The sequence below is a fragment of the Epinephelus moara genome, chromosome 19 (genome assembly GCF_006386435.1).
Source record: "Epinephelus moara isolate mb chromosome 19, YSFRI_EMoa_1.0, whole genome shotgun sequence".
In the NCBI taxonomy this organism is placed as follows: Eukaryota; Metazoa; Chordata; class Actinopteri; order Perciformes; family Serranidae; genus Epinephelus; species Epinephelus moara.
In genome coordinates this window covers 2854271-2880325 of record NC_065524.1, presented here as the reverse complement: position 1 = coordinate 2880325, position 26055 = coordinate 2854271, and the positions used below count along the sequence as shown (strand labels likewise).

General features: G+C 43.1%; 1 protein-coding gene across 7 annotated transcripts in view; it reads left to right on the top strand.

Moving 5' to 3' along the window:
* Window positions 1–24887, top strand: part of gbf1 (golgi brefeldin A resistant guanine nucleotide exchange factor 1) — a 238024-nt gene extending 213137 nt beyond the window's left edge. For 6 of the 7 annotated variants that reach the window (XM_050070669.1, XM_050070665.1, XM_050070663.1 and 3 more), the window contains 7 exons: window positions 1240–1390; window positions 10277–10407; window positions 10563–10664; window positions 12513–12626; window positions 18382–18559; window positions 20386–20556; window positions 24025–24887. In XM_050070669.1, the coding sequence (XP_049926626.1) occupies window positions 1240–1390; window positions 10277–10407; window positions 10563–10664; window positions 12513–12626; window positions 18382–18559; window positions 20386–20556; window positions 24025–24278 (1101 nt within the window). In that variant the 3' untranslated portion in view covers window positions 24279–24887. The remainder of the gene's footprint in view (window positions 1–1239; window positions 1391–10276; window positions 10408–10562; window positions 10665–12512; window positions 12627–18381; window positions 18560–20385; window positions 20557–24024) is intronic. The other variant, XM_050070666.1, reaches the window with a different exon arrangement.
* The last annotated feature ends 1168 nt before the right edge of the window (window positions 24888–26055 follow it).

The window sequence follows — 26055 nt, the reverse complement described above, 5'->3', positions numbered from 1 at the left end:
TTTATTTATTTATTGCCTTTATTCACTGATGTAACGTTTTTGTCCCGATATTTTGTGTGATATCTTTGTATATTTCTTCAATAATAATAATAATAATAATAATGATAAAAATTTAAAAAAAACTTGGCTTCCGGGTCATTATCGTTTTTTTTTTTTGTTTTTTTTTTTCATTTTGGTTCTGGAAACAAATATTGAAAAAACAAGTCATTATTTTGTTTTTTCATATTTGGTTTTATTTTGAAAAATTAATGAACGAATGATACACGGATTATAAAGGGATTATAAAGGGACAGAGAAATCACCTCGAGACAGTGAAAAGGACAAAACGATACAGAGAGGGCTTATTATTTTATACATTATTTGGTAAATAATAACAATGAATAATAATAAAAAAATCATTAAGGAACAGCTTGGATGCAGGGAACCTTTTTCTTAATGCATTGCAGAGCTATTCACCTGTCAAGCATAGGCTATAGATTGGATTGACTTTATTTTATGTGTATCGGGGGTTGGGAGGTGCTGTGGATATGGAGGCAGCATGATGCAGTGACTGGGGATGTCTTTGTCTCCCGCCTAGTCCTTTTTTTAAATACTTTTTTCAAGTTCCAGGGAGGAAGCACTTCAGCCAAATGTCTGGGGTTTAGTATAGTTTCTTAAATTTTTCCCAAAGGTGTTTGTCATTTTAGGTAGTTATTGGTTTTAATTAGTTATTTGATGCTATTAAAGATGGGGTTTGACCTCATAAATGACAGCTGTGTGTGCTAATCACTGTGCATGCAAACAGTAGAGCTGCTTGTGATTGATTACTTTAGTTTTTAGTGATTCTCCTGACAGGCTGCATATTATCTTAACTAAAAAGTGATCTGAATTTCCGCATCTTTCTGCAATTAGATCCATTCGGTTTGCAAACCTAACTGATTTGGAGTTAATGCCGCAAAGGAGTCAAAAGTTAAAGCGACAGCATTTAATGTCTGTAATATACTGTGTAACACCCTGTTACCTGATTGTATCAAATATTTGAAAGACATAGATGTTTTTAGGACATTAGTAATTTACTCCATGTGTTGCTAGTAGTAAATGATGAAACCTCAAAATCCAAATATATAACCATACACATCATCAGTATTCACCTTCATCTGGCTTTACCTGACTGTGTCATCATCCCACACTTAGACAGTAGACATAAATCCATAAATCCTGTTAATGCTAACATTGGTGTTGGTGTGTGTGATGATGCAGCTCTTAGACCTGATGCACACTCTGCACACACGGGCTGCCAGCATCTACAGCTCCTGGGCAGAGGAGCAGCGCCACCTGGAGGCGGCAGGCAGGAAGATCGAGGCTGACTCCCAGACTTTATGGACGAGCTGCTGGTGCCCACTGCTGCAAGGTAGGCCCTTAATAAACAGGAGACAGATTGTCTAATGCGGTCCAGTCCAACATGGCCTCTAAATAGTACCTTAATGAAGCTTTTAATGTTCATTTTTGTTGAGACATCGTAGCTCTTGAAATGGTGTTTAACTGGAAATTTGTTGGATAAAATACCAAAAATTAAATGAAACTAATAATGATAAATTTGATTTATAATCAATAATAACAGAATAATGCAGGTCCACTAGTTGCACAGTTCAAGTGCATTTGCAGTATATGACAAAACTGATCATTGCTAATATGAAAAGAAGACTTGGCTTGATTACATGTCCATTTTTTTCTAAAGTCCTTGTTATTATGGTACCTATTTGAAATTATGTTAAAAAATACATCTACTGGAAAACCAAAATCCTTAAATCAAACCTGCTGCTCCACGCATCTTGCTCTTCTTGCAAATGAAACTTATTACTTACTGTTTTAGCAGGTGACTAAGGTCAAATCTTTTCAACTCACATCTGACTTTTCAGACACCACTGGTATATTTTTGACAAAACTGTCTTAAAAGTGTTTTTTCATTAAGAACAATCAATGATTGACCTTAAAGGGAAGTTAACTGTAAAGGTTAAAATGTCAGGTGTTCAAAGGTCATTATTAGATACAGATATTAATGAGTTTGAAAATCATGATAATGATGTATTGGCTTATATTCATTTTTTAACATAAATACAACATAAAAAACACATTTGAAAGTCCTTTATTTTTCAAAGTAGTGGGACCAATATGGTCCGTGTACCATTTGTTCATTTGAATTTCAATTAAGAATGAAAAAGCAATAAAATGGAAAAACGATTTATTTCATTATTTGTTTTTCAGTGTCCAACAATAAACAGATTTTGACTTCTTTTTCAAATATTTAATTTAGTGCACAGGTCATAGGCGTTTCTAGCCCATTTTTGGGGGTGCTGGCACCCCTAAAATTTGAGAGATTTTTAAAAAATTTTTTTTTTACTGTATGTCCTTTTTTTAACAAGNCCATCCCTCCCACCTTTCCCCGACTCGGACTCTGAGCGCTCTATCTGCACAGAGCAATGCGCTGCCTTCCAGAGTGGGTGATATGCTGTGCAGTAATGGTGTAAGTACCTGGCTTAAACCAGGATATGTGGCACATTTCCTAACTTCTACCACTCAATACCAACACATTATTATCATTACCAGTCCTCATTTTTGCTGCATTTAATCGTAGGTCACTGTTTATGTTGTTAGGTAGGAGTTAGCTGACGTTTTTTCTAGCTAAGAAACGTTACAGGTGGTCAGTACCACTGTCCTCTATTTAAATTGGAATGAGAGAAGCTAGCTGTTCTGTCATGTGCATGTGTTAATATTAAAGCCAAGGTGCTACTGACTAGCTAACTGACTGGATGCCCATTAACATTATAATTCCTTGTGTGTGTGTGTGTGTGTGTGTGTGTGTGTGTGTATGTATGTGCGCGCATACATTGTACCATAGGCAGGAGTGTATTTTTATTTATGTATTTGTATTATACAATACAGACAAGAAGGAAAAAGGCAGAGACAAACATTGAAAAAGTCAGTTACTGTTAATGTGTTAAAGCTATAGTGCGTAACTTCTACAGGTCCGTAAATGTCCGTTTCACCCAAGCCACTACTAGAGGTGATGACACAATGCTGATTAAGCCGATCGGCTCCTCTAACATCTCGCGGTATTTTTCAATATATATCATTTTTAGTATGCGTGTAGACCGGCGACACAGGAAATGCTTCCTCACAACAAGAAGGGAGGGGGAGGACGAGCGGAGAGTGTCACAGCAAGAGGTAGAGCGCAGGTAGAACGTGAAAGCAACATGGTGGAGAAGCGGCCGAGACACGGTTCAGAAGTGGATCCTACCACAAAGAAAAAGCCTGGACGTTCGGCTGAAGGTCTATTAGCAAAGAAGGAAAGTGACCAACGGAGAAGGCAAACAAGGATTTGTATTGGCGTCGCTTTTCCTCGGTGGAGAGCCCTGAAGGAAGAAATTGGGCTGAGGGCAGACACGGATGTTGCCTTGCTGCTGTTGGATAAGTAAGTGACTTGGTTTATAATTATATTATGAGTAGTATGTGTTGCTGTTACATGTACTGGACCTAGTACTTTATTATTTTCTTGGAAATGGTGCTATGAACGTAATGTAATGTTAGCAGCCTGGTGTTCGCCACGTTGTGTAGCATTGTGTACACAGTGTGAAGCGAGTGTTACTCTGTGTACACGGTGTGTAGCGAGTGTTGCTCTGTTTACACGGTGTGTGGCGACTGGCCAGTGTTATTCTGTGTACACGGTGTGTGGCGAGTGTTAGTCTGTGTACATGGAAGTGCCACCGGCTTATTGGTTGTAATAACGCATTATCCGCTGGGAGGCGACAGAAGTTACGCACTATAGCTTTAATGTTACATGTTGTGCATTGCATTTCAAATAAAAGTCCAAAAAATAAGTCCAAGGTCCATTTTTGGTATTTTTGGTACTCACTATAGGGGGCTGGTTTACTCCAGAAACATACATACTGTTTATGTGTATGTTGAGGATCTGCTGTATCAAAATGAGTTGTCTTCCCCCAGAAATTAGGGTTACAATATGTTTCTTTTATGATTCCAATCCATTCCTCTTTTATGCGCTTGTTGCCGCGACGTAAAACATAACTTTGACTCTGCAACATTGCTATTGCTCTCGAAGGCTCTGGTAGATCTACAGTGATCCGATTCACAGCTTCCGATTGGAATTTCTCGGTCCGCCTTAAATGTAGCATAACGCCTGTAGATGCCGGTCATTTTCAAGCTAATTCATGAACTCAAAAATTGAACAAATACAGGGAAGATGAAGGATCAGTAGAGTGCAATTGTCCTAAATTTTGAGCATTTTAACTGTAGCATATTTTTCTTATTGTCCTTACTCATGGTAAACTTTTTATTACTTAGGCTGCCAACTCAGATCTGGCCAGGGACTGCGGATGAAAACTAGCCTTTTGGCTAATTCCGGTATATTTACAGTTCACTGTTCATTAATATGCATTGTCCCTGACAAATAAAAAAAAAAAAAAAAAAAAGTGCTTTACAGTGTTGCTATTTCTGCCTATTTGCTGTGGTCTTGTTTGCTCTGTATTAAAAAGTCTTAAGAAACTAATACTCCAGTATGACAGGAGATGTCAAAAGGTATCATAATCCTGAGTTTTCTTCATTTTACTGTAGTGTTTTTTCTTAATGATCTGGACACAGTTTCTGATTCCTCGTATTTGTTCAATTTCTCAGTTCATGAATTAGCTTGAAAATGATCGAATACCGCCATCTACAGGCGTTAAGCGACATTTAAGGTGGACCGAGAAATTCCAATCGGAAGCTGTGAATCGAATCACTGTTCAAATAAACACATGAAGTTGGTGCTCTAGAGAAAGGATCAGCGCTCAGTGAATAACCTCCTAAGCCCTATGATAAGCTATTATGGCAAGGCTTAACTATACAGACCAGTGAGCAGTGATAACTAACACGTCTTTGAGGTCATCAGGTGGGAACCTCCTTTCATCAGTGTTTCGTCTAGTTCCCGCACCGACCCAACAACCTCATTTACCTTACACATGGCTTTCTCAGGCCAAACACCACTGCCACCTTCAACAAACTCAGGCTCCGTTTATGCGAGCTCCAGGTAGTGACCGTGCCGATACTACCTTTCCTAGCACATTCACCATACTCTATTTCACACGCTACAAAGCATAAGTCCAATATAAGCTAAAGTTTTTTTTGTTTGTGTTTTTTAAGATATATTTTTGGGCATTTTGCCTTTAATTGACAGGTCAGCCAAGTGTGAAATGGGGAGAGAGAGAGGGGATGACATGCAGCAAAGGGCCACAGGCTGGACTCGAACCCGGGCTGCTGCGGCAACAGCCTTGTACATGGGGCGCCTGCTCTATCCACTAAGCCACTGATTGGTGGATCTCTCCACCTGATCTCAAGGAGTTATGTACCCTGCCTAGTCTGCCTGCTGGCCCCCAACTGACATTATTCTTCTTCATCCAAATCCACTGACTAGATCTAGCTGCTTCATCTGACATTTCCTTCAGTGTCTTCCTCAAACTCTGTCCCCGCACTCCAAGTTCCCCCAGGAGCAAGACAGCTGATCTTGCTATGAATCCCCTACACCCCACTTCCACTGGACAAATCCTAGTTTTCCACCCTTGCTGCTCCTAAGCTTTCTTCTTTCATAGGCTTCTTCCACTGAGTCTTCCCAAGGAACTGTCAGCTCAATGAAATAAACTATCCGTTGACTCACTGACCACAACACTATGTCAGGCCTCTGCTTGGTACAAACTATTTCCTGGGGAACAACAAGCTTTCCCCCTAAATCTACTTGCATTTCCCAATCACAAGCACCTTCTAGGCCGCCACACCCTTGCCTCCTTACTAACTTATCACTTCTGTATTTCTCCCCCTCATGGACAAACTGAATTGCTGAACTCCTATTCTTAAAACCTTCTGAATTTGCCTGTCTTCGTTTCCCTTTGATGCCTGCAGCTAAACTTTTCGACACCTGGTTATGTCGCCATGTATACCGACCTTGTGACAAGCTAACTTTACAGCCTGACAAAATATGCTTTAAGGTTGTGGTACCTGAACATAATGGGCATGATGGGTCCCCATTTACCCACAGTTTTAGGTTCTGGGGGGTTGGTAACACATCATATGTAGCCCCTACCAGGAATCTAATACGATTCTCCTCCATATTCCACAGGTCCCTCCAACTAAGCTTCCTCTTCTCTACACTTTCCCAATTCAACCACTGTCCCTGCTTAGCCTGGGCCACTACCTTTGCACCCCTTAATATCTCCTCCTGTCTACCTGTCTATTCCACAACCAGCTTTCTTTTATCTTTGGCACCTGCTTTAGTCCATACCGGTTTGCCTGAGCCAGGCCCCAGGCCTCCCCGGCCAAACTGAACATTACCTACAATCTCTGCATGCCTAAGAGCTGCCTCTGCCTCCTGAACTGCTGATCCTGGGTTCCATTTCCTCCCCTTGGTTGGATTTGGAACCACACTCCTAACTACCATGTCCTTACTCCCAGATAACAACAGCTCTGTCCTGACCTTGGTACATTTAAATTCCTCTGTTAAACTAGATACTGGCAGTTGAAGTATCCCTTTTCCATACAATGCAACACTACTTAGACACCTAGGAGCACCCAACCACTTCCTAATATAGGAGCTAACCAACCTTTCAATTCTCTCCACAACGGATATTGGAATTTCATAAATTGACAGTGGCCACATTAACCTAGGATATACCCCAAACTGCAAACACCACAACTTAAACTTTCCTGGAAATTCTGATTTATCTGTTCTATCCAACCCTTCAGCCACATCTTTTCTAAATTTCACCACCTGTTCCTCATCACTCAACTCCACATTGTACCACCTACCTAAGCTCTTTACTGGCGGCAGTAGCTCAGTCCATAGGGACTTGGGTTGGGAACCGGAGGGTCACCTGCTCAAATCCCTGTCCGGACCAAATATGGAGCGTGGACTGGTGGCTGGAGAGGTGCCAGTTCACCTCCTGGGCACTGCCGAGGTGCACTGAACCCCCAACCTCACTCTGACATCTCTCCACTTTGTGCATGTATAGGTCCTGTTTGTGCATGTGTGTTTTTCGGACCTGTGTGTTAATGACAACTGAGTGAAAAAAATGAATTTCCCCTCAGGGGGATTAATAAAGTATATAAAATTTAAAAATAGATAAATAAATAATTAAAACTGACTTTTCCCTAATTGTTGGGATTTCCTCATCACAAACCTCCTATCACTTAACTTCTATCTACGTATTAAGATGCTTCTAGACTTACTAGGCTCGATCTTATTGCTGGCCCACTTGAGGTTCTTATTTACCCTCTCTAGTAGCCTCTTTGTACTTGGCATTGTTGTGTTCACCAGAGATTAAATATCAAAATAAAAAAGGGGTCAAGACCATTTTTTAAAAGTTCTATTTCTGACCTGCGCACTAAATGAAATATTTGAAAAAGAAGTCGAAATCTGTTTTTTGGTGGACATTGAAAAACAAAGAATGAAATAACAAATCGTTTTTCCATTTTATTGTTTTTTCATTCTTAATTGAAATTCAAATGAACGAATGGTACACGGACCCAATATACATACCTGATTCCAAAAAAGTTGGGACATTGTCTAAAATGTAATTAAAAACATAAAGTAATGATTTGAAAATCTTTTTTGACTTGTATTGAATACAGTAAAAAGACAAGATATTTGCTGTGCAAACTCATAAAACCTTTTTTTTTTTTTCATTCTAAATCTGAAGCCTGCAACACGTTCTAAAAAATTGGGAGCATGTTTACCACTGAGTGACATCTTTTTTCTTTTCGTTTAACACCACTCAGTAAGCGTTTGAGAACTGAAGACACTAATTATTGAATTTTTGGATAACAAATCAATCAATCAAAAATGTTGCTTGGGTTCGGTTCGGGTTCGGCCCACTTGACATGTTGCTGTGTGTGCTATGGCCTATTCAAGTGCGGGAATGTGTTATTTACATGACAACGCCTGAACGCAACACAGGCTCCGCTCCTTTGAGTATGTGTCAAGTGCCATGCTGCGGGTGTGGGCCGGGCTCATTTATAATTGTCTCGGACTCGGGTCAGGTTTGGTCAGGAAAATGTGGCCCGTGTGTGTGTGTGTGTGTGTGTGTGTGTGTGTGTGTGTGTGTGTGCGCGCGTGCACGTGTCTGTGTGTGTGTGCACATTGGGGCAGAATGATACAGAGAGTAGAGGAGAATTGTGAACGCGCGACCATGTAGAGACAGAAATGACATGCCGTTGTGTAAATAAGATAAATAACATAAGGCTATTTAGTTTGTTTAATAAAAGGACACGATATAGTACTGGGGCCGTATTCACAAGGCTTCCCAGGGCTAAGAGTTGCTCCTAGTGACGAAATTCTAAGAAAATTCTTAGAATTGTGACGTTTTCCCTTTAAAGCTAGGTCCTTGTAAAGATAAAAGTTATTCACAAAGCATCTTAGATCTCAACAGAGCTCCTAAGATGAAAAACTGTTAGGAGCAGGGAGGAGGACTTTTAAGAGGCTTAAGAGTTTCCTAAGCAGAGGAGAAAATGGTGGAAACCAGGGGCGATTCTAGGACCAGAGGTTTAGGGGTGCTGAGCACCCAGAGAGCTGCCCGGCCAGGCAAGATAAATTTCACTGTTTTGTACATTTTAACTCAGTTTCATTCCCACATTTGTGAAAGAAAAGCACAACACTTTTTGGGAAAGTCTGTGACTAAACCATCAAATCTGATGAAGGTTATTTAAATGCTGAGCCACAGCAAAAGAGGAATGGATTGGAATCATAAAAGAAACATATCATAACCTTAATTTCTGGGGGAGGATAACTCATTTTGATACAGCAGCTCCTCATCATACACATAAACAGTATGTATGTTTCTGGAGTAAACCAGCCCCCTATAGTGAGTACCAAAAACACCAAAAATGGACCTTGGACTTATTTTTTGGACTTTTATTTGAAATGCAATGCACAACATGTAACATTAACACATTAACAGTAATTGACTTTTTCAATGTTTGTCTCTAACTTTTTCCTTCTTGTCTGTGTTATATAATACAAATACATAAATAAAAATACACTTCAAAAAAGAAAAGTGCTTGAAATCTACAAAATAATAATAATAAATACACACAATAGGAGTTATAATGTTAATGGTCATCCAGTCAGTTAGCTAGTCAGTAGCACCTTGGCTTTAATATTAACACATGCACATGACACAACAGCTAGCTTCTCTCATTGCAATTCAAACAGAGGACAGTGGTACTGACCACCTGTAACGTTTCGTAGCTAGAAAAGACGTCAGCTAACTCCTACCTAACAACATAAACAGTGACCTACGATCAAATGCAGCACAAATGAGGACTGGTAATGATAATAATATGTTGGTACTGAGTGGTAGAAGTTAAGAAATGTGCCACATATCCTGGTTTAAGCCAGGTACTTACACCACTACTGCATATCACCCACTCTGGAAGGCAGCGCATTGCTCTGTGCAAATAGAGCGCTCAGAGCCCGAGTCGGGGAAAGGTGGGAGGGATGGGGTGGATCAAACCATTTTTGAGGCAAGAGGGGGGTGCTGCTGTATTTTTGTTGTTAAAATATTATGTTGCAACGGGGTGCTGCTGTATTTTTGTTGTTAAAATATTATGTTGCAACCGAGTACTGTATGGTTTTGACACTTTTCTAGCTTGTTTAAAAGGGACATACAGTAAAAAAATAAAAAAAAATAAAAAAATTCTCAAATTTTAGGGGTGCTGGGATTCAATTTAGGGGTGCTTCAGCACCCCCAAAAATGGGCTAGAAATGCCTATGGTGGAAACTCAAAGGGGTCGGAGAAATGGTCTCTAAACACAAAATGACAGTGAGTAAATGAAATGCTACAGATGAGATTGTGTAGGGAGAATGTTTGTGGTCGATCTCATTTGGGATATGCACACATTTCCCACATACAAAATAACGCTATAACGCCAGAAATAAAATTATCACCCCCCTAATATAATGGTAGGGGAAACATTGTGTTAATGTACTTCATATTGAGCTTGCCTGGAACCCATACCATGAGCCAATAAATGTCTACAATATGCTCATAGCTTGAATGTCCATGTTGCTGATTTTGAGCAGACCAAGAATGATTGATGAAAGGTGGAGAATACCACATGCTTATTTGTCAGATAAGCTTTAGCATCTAAAGTACTGTTACTGTTTCTCTTCTGAGTTCATTGCAGTTGATTAACAGGCTTTAGGGCAGTTTGAAACTCCACTACGGCTCATGTTGTGTTATATCGTTGTACACTCCAGGCATTGCTTGGCTGTGCTGTGATGCCAGACGACAGGTTCGTATGCAGGCCCTCACATATCTCCAGAGGGCACTGCTGGTTCATGATCTGCAGACACTTGATGCAACTGAGTGGGAGTCCTGCTTCAATAAGGTAAGAAAGGAGAGGACGGGTTACATGTCTGCACTTACCATCAAATCCTCGATCTGCTCTTATGCTATACAGAGCAGGGTCCCCTGTCCCTACACTGTTCATTTGTACTTCCTGATATAGTGTGTGTCTGTGTCTGTGTCTGTGTGTGGTTACAGGTGCTTTTCCCCTTGCTAACTAAGCTGCTCGACAACATTAGCCCAGCAGATGTGGGCGGTATGGAGGAGACCAGAATGAGAGCCTGCACACTTCTGTCAAAGGTTCAAAGCAACACCTACACACTAACAAATGCTTTCTTATGAGCAGATGACTTGGATGTCTGTCACAGATTTGACCATATGATCAAAGTGTTTACATTTGCACTTCTAAATACCCCTTCTCGTAGTTTTATGATGGAAAGTTTTTGTGTTTCGCTTTAGGAAACTAATGCAGTAAAGATTGCAGAGGAAAAAGTGGCCTTTATCAGCAACCTATGCTGACAGCATCACGGCACTAAATCCAACTTTTATTGCATTAGTAATAAGCAAACTGACAATGTGATTAACATAATATTATGTTTGTTTATGAACGGACTAATAAAGCCACTAGAGTCTGAAAGGTCATGTATAATTTACTGCAGGGCTGAGGATGGCAGCATAAAGGAGATCAAATTTAGTAGAGGTGGGAGGGGCAGAGCAGCACACCTTCTGATGGTTTACTACAAAGTTTGTGTGTTTTTTGGGGTGATAAGATGGCACACACCAGAGTTAGTCCGTCAAAAAAACTAAAACTGCACCAATATGACAACATTTTAGATGTGTAGCTGAATAAAGAGTTGTCCTGACTGGCTTTGAGCGACATGGTAAGACCATCCTGAAGATATGAGCTCAACATTCTGTTTCTCTCTCTGTATCAGTCTGGACTCTGTGCTGCCCCAAACACTGTAGGTGGGCGGGAGTACCCTCCTTGACATCCGCATAAGAAAACAGTGGGGAACATCTTTTTCATCGCCAACTGAGCCAAGCCAAGTCAAGCTTTTGCCAAATCCAGTCAGAAGAACGGAGAAAACATCTTTTCCTCTTGAGAATCTCTATGAGTGCATACTCTTGTTCTTGTTTAATTGTTGTTATTGACTATATTTTTGCAATTATTTCAGTAATTGCTGTGTACCACTCTGCTAACATTAGAGTTAGCACTTGTTGCTTTGGGAGCTGCCATTACTGTTTTGCAAGCTGTGGCCTGCATTTTCATTCATCAACTACAATGCAGTCCCTGATTGGCTGCTTATGTTGTCAACTACAGTGTGGATCCCTGATTGGCCTCGATTGAATTTTAATTTCTGGAAAGTGTTTGGGACGGCACCAAGTCCAGACTGATACAGAGAGAGAAACAAAATGTTAGGTTTGAGTCATCAGGATGGTCTTACCAGGCTAACGCAGTGAGCCATTTTGAGCTGAACTTTTGTCGGACTCCTTGTTTCTATTTATTCCTGTCGCTTGCTTTTGAAGCGCTACAGTGGATACTGAAGTTGCAGTGAGAAATTATTTGTACAATACCTACTTATTTCATTATTAAAACCTAAAAAAGGTGGCAGCTGGCTGGATCACAAGGAAGCTGAAGCTACGAAGTTACTAGTTTTTTGATAAATAACAAATATAGCAGCTTCAGATCGACCCATAACAATTCCGGTATAAAATAACAACTTATGATTAGGCCACACCTACTACTGTTTAACTCACGCCCTTTTTTAAATAAACCCTGCCCATACAAAGTATGGATAGGGATACAGATGAATGGTGCACTTGCTCATCCCTACTAAATACTATATTTCATTTGATAAACTGGACATGTTTCAAGTCCTACCTTGCACTGCATACTCTCCTCGCACTGTAATGTGCCCCATTGAGTCCATTAAAGTACGGTATCAAGTCCATCAAACCTTATAGTTTATCTTAGAAATTAAAATTTAAAACAAAACCTTATCACAAAACTTTTAACATGTCTTGCTTTTTTGAGTGAAGATGTTGGCTATTTAGCCACCCCACAACCAACTGTGTATCTGGGTTAACTGAGCTCATTCTTCTGGCAGCAGCTGTGACCGATTTAGCTGTTGTTTTTCACTTGTCCAGGTTTTCCTCCAGCACCTCTCTCCTCTGCTGTCCCTGCCCACCTTTGCTGCCCTCTGGCTCACCATTCTGGATTTCATGGACAAGTACATGCATGCAGGATCCAGTGACTTACTGGTGAGGATGGTGACAGGAGAAATAATGTTGATACTAAAATGCAGTATTGTAATGTCATTACAGCTGAGCTGATGCCTTTATCCACATGTGGATAACAGTCAGTCATTCTGCTCCACCTCTAGTATGATAGAATTTAAAAGCTATGTGGTGCCTGTCTCCAGGGTTGGAATCAGGGCTGATCCCAGAATGATTAGACAGATTGGTGTAAATGGTAAATGGCTGCATTTGTATAGCTTCAGGTATGGCAGAAAAAAAGTGTACAGTATATGTGAATACTGCAGCAGTTTTTCATGGGAATGCCCAAATGCTTCCATGTTACATATGTTTTTTCATTTGGGGGTTATTGACTAAACTTAAAGGCATACTTTGCTGATTTTCAACCAGCTTTGTATCATAGCAATGTTGATAGTTTGCATAAATAAACTGTGATAAACTTCTCTCCATCTTACCAGCACCTTGATCTCCCTGCTCATCTCCTAGCTCAAAACTGCCAGAGGATGGTGTTTTGCATCATCTGGCAGTTTTGATCAGGCTTTTGGGCTGTCGCTCAAACGAGAGTTGTATGTAACGTATGAAACTACGGTTCTATGAATTCTGGATGACCGCCAGAGGCGGTTCATAAGCACTGAATGTCTTTGTCTCACGCATGTGCAGGTCGAGTAGGTATACCAATAAAGTCACCTGTGACCCCCTGATGACCCCAGACAGGCCATCTCTTCCGGTTGCTTCAGAGGATCTGTTCCTGCAGAATTCTGAGTGACTGAACGCTCTGGTGGTCATCCAGGATTCATAGAACCGTAGTTTCATACGTTACTCTTAATTCTATTTCATCCTTCCTGACTGCCAGAGGCGGTGCATAAGCACTGGATGACCCATACCAACAGAGTCATGAGGAATCCCAAGTACATACCTCATTGAGTGGAAGCAGAGGAACTTGGTAGGAGGACAACGCCCAGTGGGTGAGGAGTGGCAATATTCATGCAATAAGACCTGGTGAAGGTGCTCGGCGACACTCACGAGGCCGCAGCACATATGGCCTCCAGGGGCACCCCTCTTAGGGCCGCCCATGATGTCGAGACACTCCTCACAGACTGGCACCTTACCCCAGATGGCAGGGGGAGACCATCTGCCTTATATGCGTAGATGATGGCATCCACGATCCAGTGAGACAAACGCTGTTTGGAGAGAGCACAACCTTCCTTAGGACCATCATGACCCAAAAAGCTGGTCCGACTGGCATATAATCGTGGTACCATCCACGTATGCTCTCAGAGCCCGCACAGGGCATAACCGCCCAGTCCTCTTCCCCCTCTGGCGGTTCAAACCGCGCCAGCTGGATCGGCTGTTTGAGGTGCTAGCACGACAAAACCTTAGGCAGGAATGCAGTATTTGGCCATAAGGTGACCCCTGAGCCGTCCGAGTTCCATCTCAGACATGAATTACTGTCTGACAAGGCATGAAGCTGCCCTACACACTTTGCTGAAGTGATGGCGAGGAGGAAGGCAGTCTTTGCCGACAACAATCTCACTTCCGCCTGAGTGGCTCAAAGGGAGGCAAGCATAGAGCATCCAGCACCGAGGGCGGATCCCATGCTGGAGCTCTCGGCGTTTGTGGGGGGCGTAGTTTCAGAGCCCCCTTCAAAAAGAGGCACACCAGCCTGTGGCTCCCCATCATGTTGTTATCGACTCGAACATATCAAGATGAAATGGCGGATACGTACACCTTCAGGGTAGAGGGGGACCAACCGCCATCCAGGAGAGATTGTAAGAACTCCAGAATGGTAGGCACAGAGCAGTGCACAGGGTCCTCATCCCTGTCTGAACACCAAGCAGAGAACAGCTGCCACCTGTTGTCATACTGCGCCTGGGTAGACAGTGCCCTGGTGTTCAGGACAGTGTAATGGACTGTTTCTATACATACATTCAGCAGCGGGTCGGGCCCTGCAGAGGCCAAACCCACAGTTGAAGGCAGCAAGGGTCGAGATGCTAAACCCGTCCCTCTAGCTGAGACAGGAGGTCTTTCCTGTCGGGGAGGCACCATGACGAGCTGCAACACAGCCTGTGCAGCTGAGGAAACCACATCCTCCCCAGCCAGAAGGGGGCCACCAGAAGCAGCCTGTGGCCCTGTTGAAGAACCCTCTGAAGTGTTGCCACAATCAGAGGGACCGGCGGGAAGGCATAGAGGAGACCTTATGGCCACTCATGTGCAAGGGCATGCCTCTGTCCAGGAGAACCAGAGGAGACAATGGGTCATCTCCTCTGGGGCGAAAAGATCCACTTTTGCCCTGCTGAAGAGGTCCAAGATGCCACGGACCACCTCCAGGTGAAGCCGCCACTCCCCCGGGGAAGGCCTGCAGCAGATGAGGAAGTCTGCTGCCTCGTTCTGCTTCCCTGGGAGATACATTGCCCTCAGGCTGGCTAGGTGGGGGGCTGCCCAAGTTAGATGCCTCCTTGGAAAAGGGGGAGGAGGCAGAGGATGTTGTCCACCCGCCGAGACGACGGACAAATCTTCATGGTGACAGTGTCCAGAGCCACACCTAGGAAGGTGGTGCTCTGGGAGGGGACTACGCAGCTCTTCTTGAGGTTCACCGTGAGATCCAGCCGGGCCTCTTGGGCTAAAACCACAGCTGTATCCTGAGCAACCTGAGACTTGGACGGCGCACACACCAGCCATTCGTCCAGATATGGGAGGATTTTCTTGCCCCTCGACTGCAGGGGCAAGAGGGCTGCAGCCACACATCTGGTGAACACCCGTGGGGAGAGGCCAAAGGGAAGCACCCTGAACTGAAAGTGGTGGCCTTGAAAGGCAAAACGAAGGGATTGCCTGTGGTGAGGTATAATGGGGACATGAAATAGGCATCCTTCAGGTTGATGGACGTAAACCTCTCCCCTCTGGCAATCGCAACCTCCGTTGTGCTGAGCATGTGGAAAGGCATGACCTTCAGGAACCTGTTAAGTCTCCTTAGATCGCTCCTGTGTAAACCCAAGAGCTTCTGCCTGGTCTGTCTGGCTTGGACCGTGCGCTCTAGTGCCTCTAGAGCAGCCGACTCAAACAACTCCCCCGGTTCCACTGGAGCACTGCGAAGGGTCCTTCTACACGCCTCTGTGAGGGGCAACTGAGCTAGCCAAACTTGGTGGCGAGCCTGAACCAGTGTGGATATCACCTGCCCCAGCTTCCTGGACATAAGGGTGAAAGCCTGCAGAGATGCATCAATAACGTTATGAGCAGAAGAATCTAGCATAGCCTCCTGTAGGGAGGCTGAGAGGGTGAGCATAAGGTGTGACATGGAGTTCCCTATCCGGCCCATGCAAGCCGCTGGGTCTTAGGCCTTGGACAGCAGATCATCGTTGATGCGACACTGGGGTGAAGGACACCTGGCATTCAACCTAAGGGCCTCATCAGGAGAGACAATAAGCGCGGCCACTGTTGGCTCAATAGCTGGCATGCGGCCAAGGCCAAACTTCTTGCATGGCTGCCAGGGTTCGGCCATCAGACGTTGAACAAGAGAGGGCTCTAGAATCTCGCCAACATGCATGCAATCCCTCTGAAGGAGGCACAGTAAAGGTGGCAGGGGTCGGACCATGCCTGAAAAAGCACTTGCTGGAGCCGGCCGGGCTTGTGGCACATCAAGCTACAGACAAGCCAGGGCCATACAAATGATGGCCCCCATGGAACTACCCTCTGAGCCCTCACCTGAGCTGTGGGCCGAGGAATGGGAGCCCACCTTCGAGGCATGGGAGACCGTGTCACGAGGGACCGTGTCTGCCCCATAATCCCCGTATTCAGTGGCTGAGGCTGCCTTGAGAGGATGTCATCATCGGGACCTGACATGGTCACAGAAGGAATAGGCACAACCGCACTCCCCACACCAGTCTCAGTCTGGAGGGCTAGAAAGATGGATTTCATCTGATTAAGCTCTGCCGTCAGCTGGTCCACCCTGGATGCCAGCTTAGACTCCCTGGTCTTCCTCTTGGAGAAGGCGCCTTCGGTCTCTGCAGCCCGATGCTTCAACCAGCTAGGCTGGGTTGGAGCCTTTGAGCTGAGGTTAGCTTTTCTGGCTGGGTAACACCACCCAGAAGCAGCCCCGCCTCAGCCAGCCTAGCAGCCCTCACCACCCCGAGCGTGAAGCTGCAGTTCATGCATGGGTTCTCTGACCGTGGGTTCCATGACTGTCCTCAGGCTGCAGAGGAGCCATGCAGGTGGTACAATAATGAGTGTTCATCATAAAAATACAATGAAAACAACACTCAATGTACAACATCTTCTGGGAGTGGGAGCGAAAACACTGCCTTCCCCAACAAAGGTTGCAACAAGAAACCAGAACAACCAAAGTTGTTTAGTGGTGTAAGTAAATAAGCTCAAGTTAGCTGCTGCTAACTGTAGAAAACAAAAATCAATTCCAAATACGTAATGCTGTAACTATATGAAACAGCCTAGGTACGACCGAGTCGTTATCAAAATAAGTCAAGTTACCATAAGCGAAAGCACTGTTGCTAACCGTAAAAAACAAAACAAACAACAAAAAAAAAGATATAACAAGACACACCTACTCTGAGAGAGCAAAAACACTGCCATCACCAAAAATTCGTTATCATTAACAAATGTTGATTGCCTCTGTAAACTATGAAACAAAACAGATACAACTATAAGTTGCCACAACATAAAGTAAGTAAGCTCGAGCAGATTCTCCGATGATGACGCCGGAAGATATAGCCTGTCCGGGGTCATCAGGGGGTCACAGGTGACTTTGTTGGTGTAGCTACTCGACCTGCGCATGCACAAGATGAAGACATTCAGTGCCACCAAGGACACAAAAAGTATAGATGTGGACGAGAGACACCATTCTATCTCTCTCTCCCTCTCTCTCAAACTGTGATCGAATGGTAAAACTAGGCAAGATTATGTTACTGTGCTCCCTAAAATGTTTTTTTCAGAAACATATTTTAGCTCCATGTTTAGCTGTAATAGTGCAAGTTTGTGAACAGGAGGTGGGCGCTATACTGTTTCCTGCATAGTAAAAATAGAGGCAGAAAAAACTGAGATCAAACAGTAAAACTTTATTTATTACCAGCATGCCACTATTGTGTCAAGCGGACAAGTTCACATTGCGTCACCCTTCAATGGGAGTGTGCATTGGTCCGTTGCAGTGCAGTGCATTCTAGTAGTTGTAGGTTTTCTCCCTCTTGAGCAAAAGCAAGTGCCACAGCCCTTTTCCTCTGTTTTCTCTTATGTAGCTCCAATTTTAAAAGTATTTTTGTTTCTTTCTACTGCACAGACCACTCTGTTTTATGAAAAGACCATATTTCCAGTTGTAAAATACTTCCTTAGGTTCAAAACTGTTGGTTACAAACTCACAAACAAACTCACAAACAACTGGTGAACTCATTATATAATCTTTCATCAGTGTCGATAAAGTCCTCTAAATTCTGTGTTCATGCAGTTTTTGTTGGAAATCCAGTCGTTCATCTGTCATTATCATGCCTGATCCAGCATTGGTGAATAACCATAAACACAAGTATTTTAGAAACTGGAAGACTGTGAACGCATAGAGAAACCTCTTTAAAAATCCACTTCTCCAATTAGAATTTTTTCAAGAAATGAAGGAGCAGGGAATCCCTTCAACTTAACCAAAAATGTAAAACCCACCAAACATGGAATAAAAAGGAATGTATTTGCCAGGATTGTAAGGTCTGGTATTAAATGACTGATTGATTCTGACCGCACTGATGTGATGTCTCTGCATTTCTATGTGTAGTTGGAGGCAATCCCTGAGTCTCTGAAGAACATGCTGCTGGTGATGGACACAGCAGGCATCTTCCACAGCGCTGACTCCAGGACAGGATATTCAGACCTGTGGGAAATAACCTGGGAACGAATTGTCTGCTTCCTGCCTAACCTCAGGGAGGAGCTCTTCAAACAGACTGTCATACCAGGTACACACCAGACACGCAGGGATGTAGGAATATACAGTACAGGCCAAAAGTTTGGACACACCTTCTCATTCAATGCGTTTTCTTTATTTTCATGACTATTTACATTGTAGATTCTCACTGAAGGCATCAAAACTATGAATGAACACATGTGGAGTTATGTACTTAACAAAAAAAGGTGAAATAACTGAAAACATGTTTTATATTCTAGTTCCTTCAAAATAGCCACCCTTTGCTCTGATTACTGCTTTGCACACTCTTGGCATTCTCTCGATGAGCTTCAAGAGGTAGTCACCTGAAATGGTTTCCACTTCACAGGTGTGCCTTATCAGGGTTAATTAGTGGAATTTCTTGCTTTATCAATGGGGTTGGGACCATCAGTTGTGTTGTGCAGAAGTCAGGTTAATACACAGCCGACAGCCCTATTGGACAACTGTTAAAATTCATATTATGGCAAGAACCAATCAGCTAACTAAAGAAAAACGAGTGGCCATCATTACTTTAAGAAATGAAGGTCAGTCAGTCCGGAAAATTGCAAAAACTTTAAATGTGTCCCCAAGTGGAGTCGCAAAAACCATCAAGCGCTACAACGAAACTGGCACACATGAGGACCGACCCAGGAAAGGAAGACCAAGAGTCACCTCTGCTTCTGAGGATAAGTTCATCCGAGTCACCAGCCTCAGAAATCGCAAGTTAACAGCAGCTCAGATCAGAGACCAGATGAATGCCACACAGAGTTCTAGCAGCAGACCCATCTCTAGAACAACTGTTAAGAGGAGACTGCGCGAATCAGGCCTTCATGGTCAAATAGCTGCTAGGAAACCACTGCTAAGGAGAGGCAACAAGCAGAAGAGATTTGTTTGGGCCAAGAAACACAAGGAATGGACATTAGACCAGTGGAAATCTGTGCTTTGGTCTGATGAGTCCAAATTTGAGATCTTTGGTTCCAACCGCCGTGTCTTTGTGAGACGCAGAAAAGGTGAACGGATGGATTCCACATGCCTGGTTCCCACTGTGAAGCATGGAGGAGGAGGTGTGATGGTGTGGGGGTGTTTTGCTGGTGACACTGTTGGGGATTTATTCAAAATTGAAGGCACACTGAACCAGCATGGCTACCACAGCATCCTGCAGCGACATGCCATCCCATCCGGTTTGCGTTTAGTTGGACGATCATTTATTTTTCAACAGGACAATGACCCCAAACACACCTCCAGGCTGTGTAAGGGCTATTTGACCAAGAAGGAGAGTGATGGAGTGCTGCGGCAGATGACCTGGCCTCCACAGTCACCGGACCTGAACCCAATCGAGATGGTTTGGGGTGAGCTGGACCGCAGAGTGAAGGCAAAGGGGCCAACAAGTGCTAAACACCTCTGGGAACTCCTTCAAGACTGTTGGAAAACCATTTCAGGTGACTACCTCTTGAAGCTCATCGAGAGAATGCCAAGAGTGTGCAAAGCAGTAATCAGAGCAAAGGGTGGCTATTTTGAAGAAACTAGAATATAAAACATGTTTTCAGTTATTTCACCTTTTTTTGTTAAGTACATAACTCCACATGTGTTCATTCATAGTTTTGATGCCTTCAGTGAGAATCTACAATGTAAATAGTCATGAAAATAAAGAAAATGCATTGAATGAGAAGGTGTGTCCAAACTTTTGGCCTGTACTGTATATTTACTTGCTTTCACAATATTGTACATCCTATACAAAATGATGTTGGTCTGAGAAGGTGAACGGCTTGATGTAATGCCTTGACATTGTGTGCATGTTAGTTTGTTGTAGTACCAGGAGCTTGACAGTGGTGTTTCCAAATGAATCATCTTCGTTTTTAGATCCAGTACCCAGTCCTCCAGCAGAGCCTGTGCAGCCGACACCCTCAGCAGAACGACCTTCATCCCCACACATGTCTCAGCCGCCCTCCCCAGTCCCAGTTATCCCTGCAGATACACAGACCCCCAGCAGGCCAGCATCACCCCAGGAGCCCCACCCTGCCAGTGCTAATGGTAAAACACTGACAGTTTCCTGTTCAGCACAGTTACATCTTATTTTACACACTGTGATCAGCATTGGCATAATGTTGTGGGCTGCACATTGCTGGTACTGTGTCAGTATTCAGTATCTGTAAATGAAAGCATTTTCATGGCTGAAGTTAATATTCAGTGTTTTCCCTCAGACATGTGGTCTTTATCACTGTGGAAAAGTATTTAGAGCACAAGATCATTTCTAAAACCCTGTTAAAAACAAATATGATAACATTGGTCATTACTGCAGTTCAAGAAAGATCGATTAGTGAGAGGTACAGTTGTTTCCCCACCTAACCTTCTGCTGCTCCGTCTGTGTCCAGAGTATGCTCTGCACTGTGAGACCGTGAAGCAATGAATTACCAAATGATATATAGATTCCAACAGCACACCTAATGAACAGTCCAGCTCCAAAAATATAAAATCAAAACATGGAGGCAGATGTTTTAATTGTGGTGGGCCACCACAAATAAATGAATTTGTGGGAAGACCTGATGTGGACACCTAAGTATTTGTGTGAGGACACCTGAATGATTGTCTGGGTTTTGATTACCACTGACTGATGGTCAGTCACTTGCCTTGGGGCAAAGACCATCTGCTGTGGGTTGGTAACATTTAGAACGAGATGCTTAGTGTCACACCACTTGACAAAGGTTTCTTTTTTCATCATGGTACACAGAAGTGTCCATGTCCTTGTGGAGGAGGCTCAAAATCACATTATTATCAGCAAATTTTATAATACAATTATTGGTGTTTACTTTCAGCAGTCATTAGTGTACAATGTTCAGTTCATTTCAGTTTTATTTATAAAGCCCAATATCACAAATCACTATTTGCCTCAGAGGGCTTTACAGCATACGACATCCCTCTGTCCTTCCTCGCAGCAGATAAGGAAAAACTTCCCCCCCAAAAAAACCTTTAATGCGGAAAAGAAAGGTAGCAACCTCAGAAAGAGCAAAATGATACATGAAGAAAAACAGAGACAGAGAGAGGAATTGAAACAGAGGGAGACCGAGAGAGACAGAGACAGAGAGAAAATAGGGCAGACAGTAATTATAATAGCTTACAACAATATTAATTTTAGTAATAGTATTATAATAATAATAACAGTAATTGTGGTAGCATATGTTGTTAGTATATATTTACATATGATAGTATATGTATGTGACAATAATAATCATATGTGTTTAATAATAGTAGAAGTATGACTAATAATAACAGCAGTAGTAGGAGGCATCAGGCAGGACCACGGCAGCAGCACAATCACGACTCACGATCCAGGTGTAGCTGCGATACGAGGGAACTTGTGAGACAGTTGAGCACAAAGGCTCTGGAGAAGAAGCCGAGTTACTGACATGCAGTAAAGCTGAGTTAGCAAGATTCAGTAATAGGACCTGAATGTTAGCAAGTGAAGAAGAACCAACTTTTCAGAAACAGAGGAGAGAGAGAGAGAATGAGAGAAGGGGCTTGGTGTATCATAGGAGGTCCCCGGGCAGACTAGACCTATGTCAGCCTAACTAGGGGCTGGTGCAAGGCAAGCCTGAACCAACCATAACTATCAGCTTCATCAAAAAGGAAAGTCTTAAGTTGAACGGCTGAATTTGAAGGATGCTACGTCATAGACCCCCACCGAAGGACTGTTCCAATGTTAAGGATCCTTCCAAGTTACACAAAGGACTGAGTCCTTCTTTCAGAGCAATTCGAAGGATGTATGTGTAGATAACTGCTCTCATTCTGTCAGTTTCAATAGGTGTATTTTTTGGGGGAATCGCGATGAGAACAGCCAGAGTAGACACATAAGAATATCCTGCAGCATCAGAGCCGCTATTCATATTATTGTAGCAGAGTGTGTGGTGGCGCACACATAAAAAAATCGATCACTTTGAAATGACAGAGTGATTCTGTGTGTGTCTTTTAGCTGTTGTTGTCTTTACTTCATTACTTCATTCTGACAATAGTGATACATTTGTTTAAAATTGTACAACATTAGAGAGTGCCAAAATGATCACAGTAACTGAAACCCCCTCAGTCTGCTGAGGGTTAATGAAGTACACCTGGGCACACTTGCGCCTGTTTCAATGTGTGTTCACTAAAAGCTAGGGAGGACTCTTGACTTGCCTCTGCCACCGGGACCGAAACAGGAAGATGGTTCCACAGAAGAGGAGCCTGATAGCTGAAGGCTGTGGCTCATGTTCTACTTTTGGAGACTTTAGGGACAACGAGTAACCCTGCATTCTCAGAGCGCAGTGTTCTGGTGGGATCATAGGGCACTATGAGCTCTCTAAGATATGATGGAGCCTGACCATTTAGAGCAGTAGGAACAGTAGGATTTTAAATTCAATTCTAGATTTTACAGGGAGCCAGTGCAGAGAAGCTAAAACAGGAGAAATATGATGTCTTTTCTTAGTCCCTGTCAGTACATGTGCCACCGTGTTCTGGATCATCTGGAGAGTTTTTACAGATTTATTAGAGCAACCTGATGATAGGGAATTACAGTAATCCAGCCTATAGGTAACAAAAGCATGGACCAATTTTTCTGCATCTTTATGGGACACGATAAGCCTAATTTTTGCAATATTATGCAGATGAAAGAACATAGTCCATGAAGTTTGTTTTATATGGGAGTTAAAAGACAAATCCTGATCAAATATTACTCTGAGGTTTCTTACGGTAGTGCTAGAGGCCAGAGCAATGCCATCCAGAGAAACTATATCATCAGATAGAGAGTTTCTGAGGTGTTTGGGGCCAAGAACAATAACTTCAGTTTTGTCTGAATTTAACATAAGGAAATTGGAGCTCATCCATGATTTTATCTCGATGACTATAGCTGATACCACACAGCCTGTGTTGCTGTGTTTGGTCCCATTGACCCTTACTTGCTATGTCCTATTAATAAAAAAAAAAAAATAATCACAGTAGTGTTAACTCATATCCTTCAGCTTCTCTAAACTCAGGTAAGGTTGCACAATATTAAATGCTGAACTAAAATCAACAAATAAAATTTGTGCATAGGCTTTGTGTTCTCAAGCTACTTAGATATAAAGTATGAAATGCTGCCCAGTGCTGCCCTCATACTTGTAGAAAAACTGATGTGTATCTAACACAGGCTTGACTGTCCTCTTTAGCAGGGACACTACAAAGTTCTGTAGACATTTCATGACAGTTAAGGTCAAACCTACAGCGTGGATATTATTATTTTCTGTGGCACAGGGCTTTTTAGGCACTGATGTTATGATTGACCTTTTCTACAAAGCTGGGACAGTGTGTGTCTAAGGACTTTTGGAATATAGGACACCATGCTGATGTCATTTCAAAATATAGAATACTGACATAAATGGAAACAAAGCAAACCCTGCTTTACAGTTGTATACTAATGCCATGTTTAATTATAAAACTGAGTTGTGGAATAGTTACTCAGAAGTACAGATAATTTCTGTTTTTGTTTTCTAGGATCAGACCGGTCGTCTCCAGTCCCACCTTCAGTTCCCCCCATGCCAGTGCCGTTAACAACGTCCTCTGCCCAGGCTCCCTCACCTTTGACCCAGTCCCCCCTAATCCTGCAACCCCTTGCCTCCCCCTTGCAGGTGGGAGTCCCACCCATGTCCCTGCCAATCATCCTAAATCCTGCCCTCATTGAGGCCACGTCCCCTGTACCACTGCTTCCTGGTCCCAGGCCTACGAGCCCTTCTGATGAGGTCAAGTAAGAGAACTCAAGCTACCATACACCCCGACTCTTTCATCTTTCCAGACCACCTCCCCTTTTAACAACTGGATCCAATAGACTTCAATTACAACTACAGTAGCTTGTCACACCTCAATTTTACCACATTTCATTTAAAGGAGAAATGGCCCTAAATATTGGACATTGTTTTAAAAAAAAACAAACAAGAAAAACACCAATTGCTGGTGCACATTGCATTCTTTGTGCTATTTTTGTGTTGGTATGTTCTTCTTCCTGTGGACGGATGACTAAATGGAGACAATGGGACATCACGTCTGGATATTCAGAGACAGAAAATGCAGGATGAAAGTCATATTGGAAAAAATATTAAAAGTAAAAATCTAATTGAAGTAAAGTGGGTTCGCCAAGGATCCTCCCAATGTAGCCTACAACCGGGGCTACAGCTACCACTGAGAAGACTGAGGTCCTGTCTTCGCTATTCTGGGGGAGAATTTTGGTGTTTTGGCAACCTGGGAGGGGTCTATGTTGTACTATACACGGTGAGCATTTTATTGGCTCATTCCATTATTTTTAAACTTAGTGGATTATATGTATGATAGACCAAAACAATAAAATAAAAACTTTGATTCAGTATTTCTCCACCACACATTTATTCTTGGGAGTGTAACGCCAGGGCCACACCGCCCGCGGAAGCGCCGCGAATAGCCTCGAAGCGCCGAGAAGAGAAGGCAGTTTCCTTTCGGCGCCCATGTTAACCGACTGTGTCGTCCACACTGGCCGCGCCGCGCCGGGAAGCTCCGCGGCAGGCTCACGATTTGCAGCGATCAGTTCGGCGTCTGGTCTATTTTCTGCGCGAGCCGCGAGCGAATGTGTCAAGCCAGGCAGTGAAAAATAACAGCTGGGAGCAGAATCGCTTGTCGACGGCGTGGAGAAATGCGCGTCTGATGTGAACGGAGGTTCTCCGGCGCGCGCGAGAATTTCGGTGCGCTGCGCTTCGCAGGCAGTGTGGCCCTGGCGTTAGGAGGACTTTAAAGGAAAAGGCAGGTCTTAACTGTCTCATATAAAGACCCAAAGCTAACAGTGTGTTTGTCTATCTGTCAGTGCTTTCTGACTTCTGTGGTTCTCAGCTCCAAGCCCATTGGTTCCTGCTGAAGATTTATATATACAAATATATAGTTTGATTATAAAAAAGTAGTAAGTCAGTTATTTCCAAAAACAGCTGGTCATTGTACTTTTCAACAAATGTTAATCAAACAGGGGGAAATTGTGAATTTGTTTGGGACGGTTTCAGCCGCAGATTAATCCACACTTGGTGCTCTAGTATTTGGACATTTGTTTGTAGTAAGAAAGAAAGAAAGAAAACAAGGGTGTTTGCGCTCTTATTACAAGTCCAAAGAAAAACTCACATCAGGGGCGTAGGCAAAAAATTATCAACAAGAAAGCAGGAAAAGCTCACACACTGATCAGAAAAATGGATTGTCCACTCCAGAGGTTGATGGATGTTGAGGTAGCATGTTTAATGGTCCATCAAAAATATATACAAAAATATATAACAAGTGCTACCATAGTGTGAAAAACAAAGAGAAACAAAAGAAAACTGACCAGAAACGTTTCGTTCTACACAGCCATCCTCAGTCTGCCGACTGAGGATGGCTACGTAGCCGAAACCAGAGGACAATGGATTGTCCTCTGGAGTGGACAATCCATTGTCCTCTGGAGTGGACAATCCATTTTTTTGGTCAGTGTGCGAGCTTTTCCTGCTTTGTTTTTGTAGTAAGAAAACCATAATATATCACCAG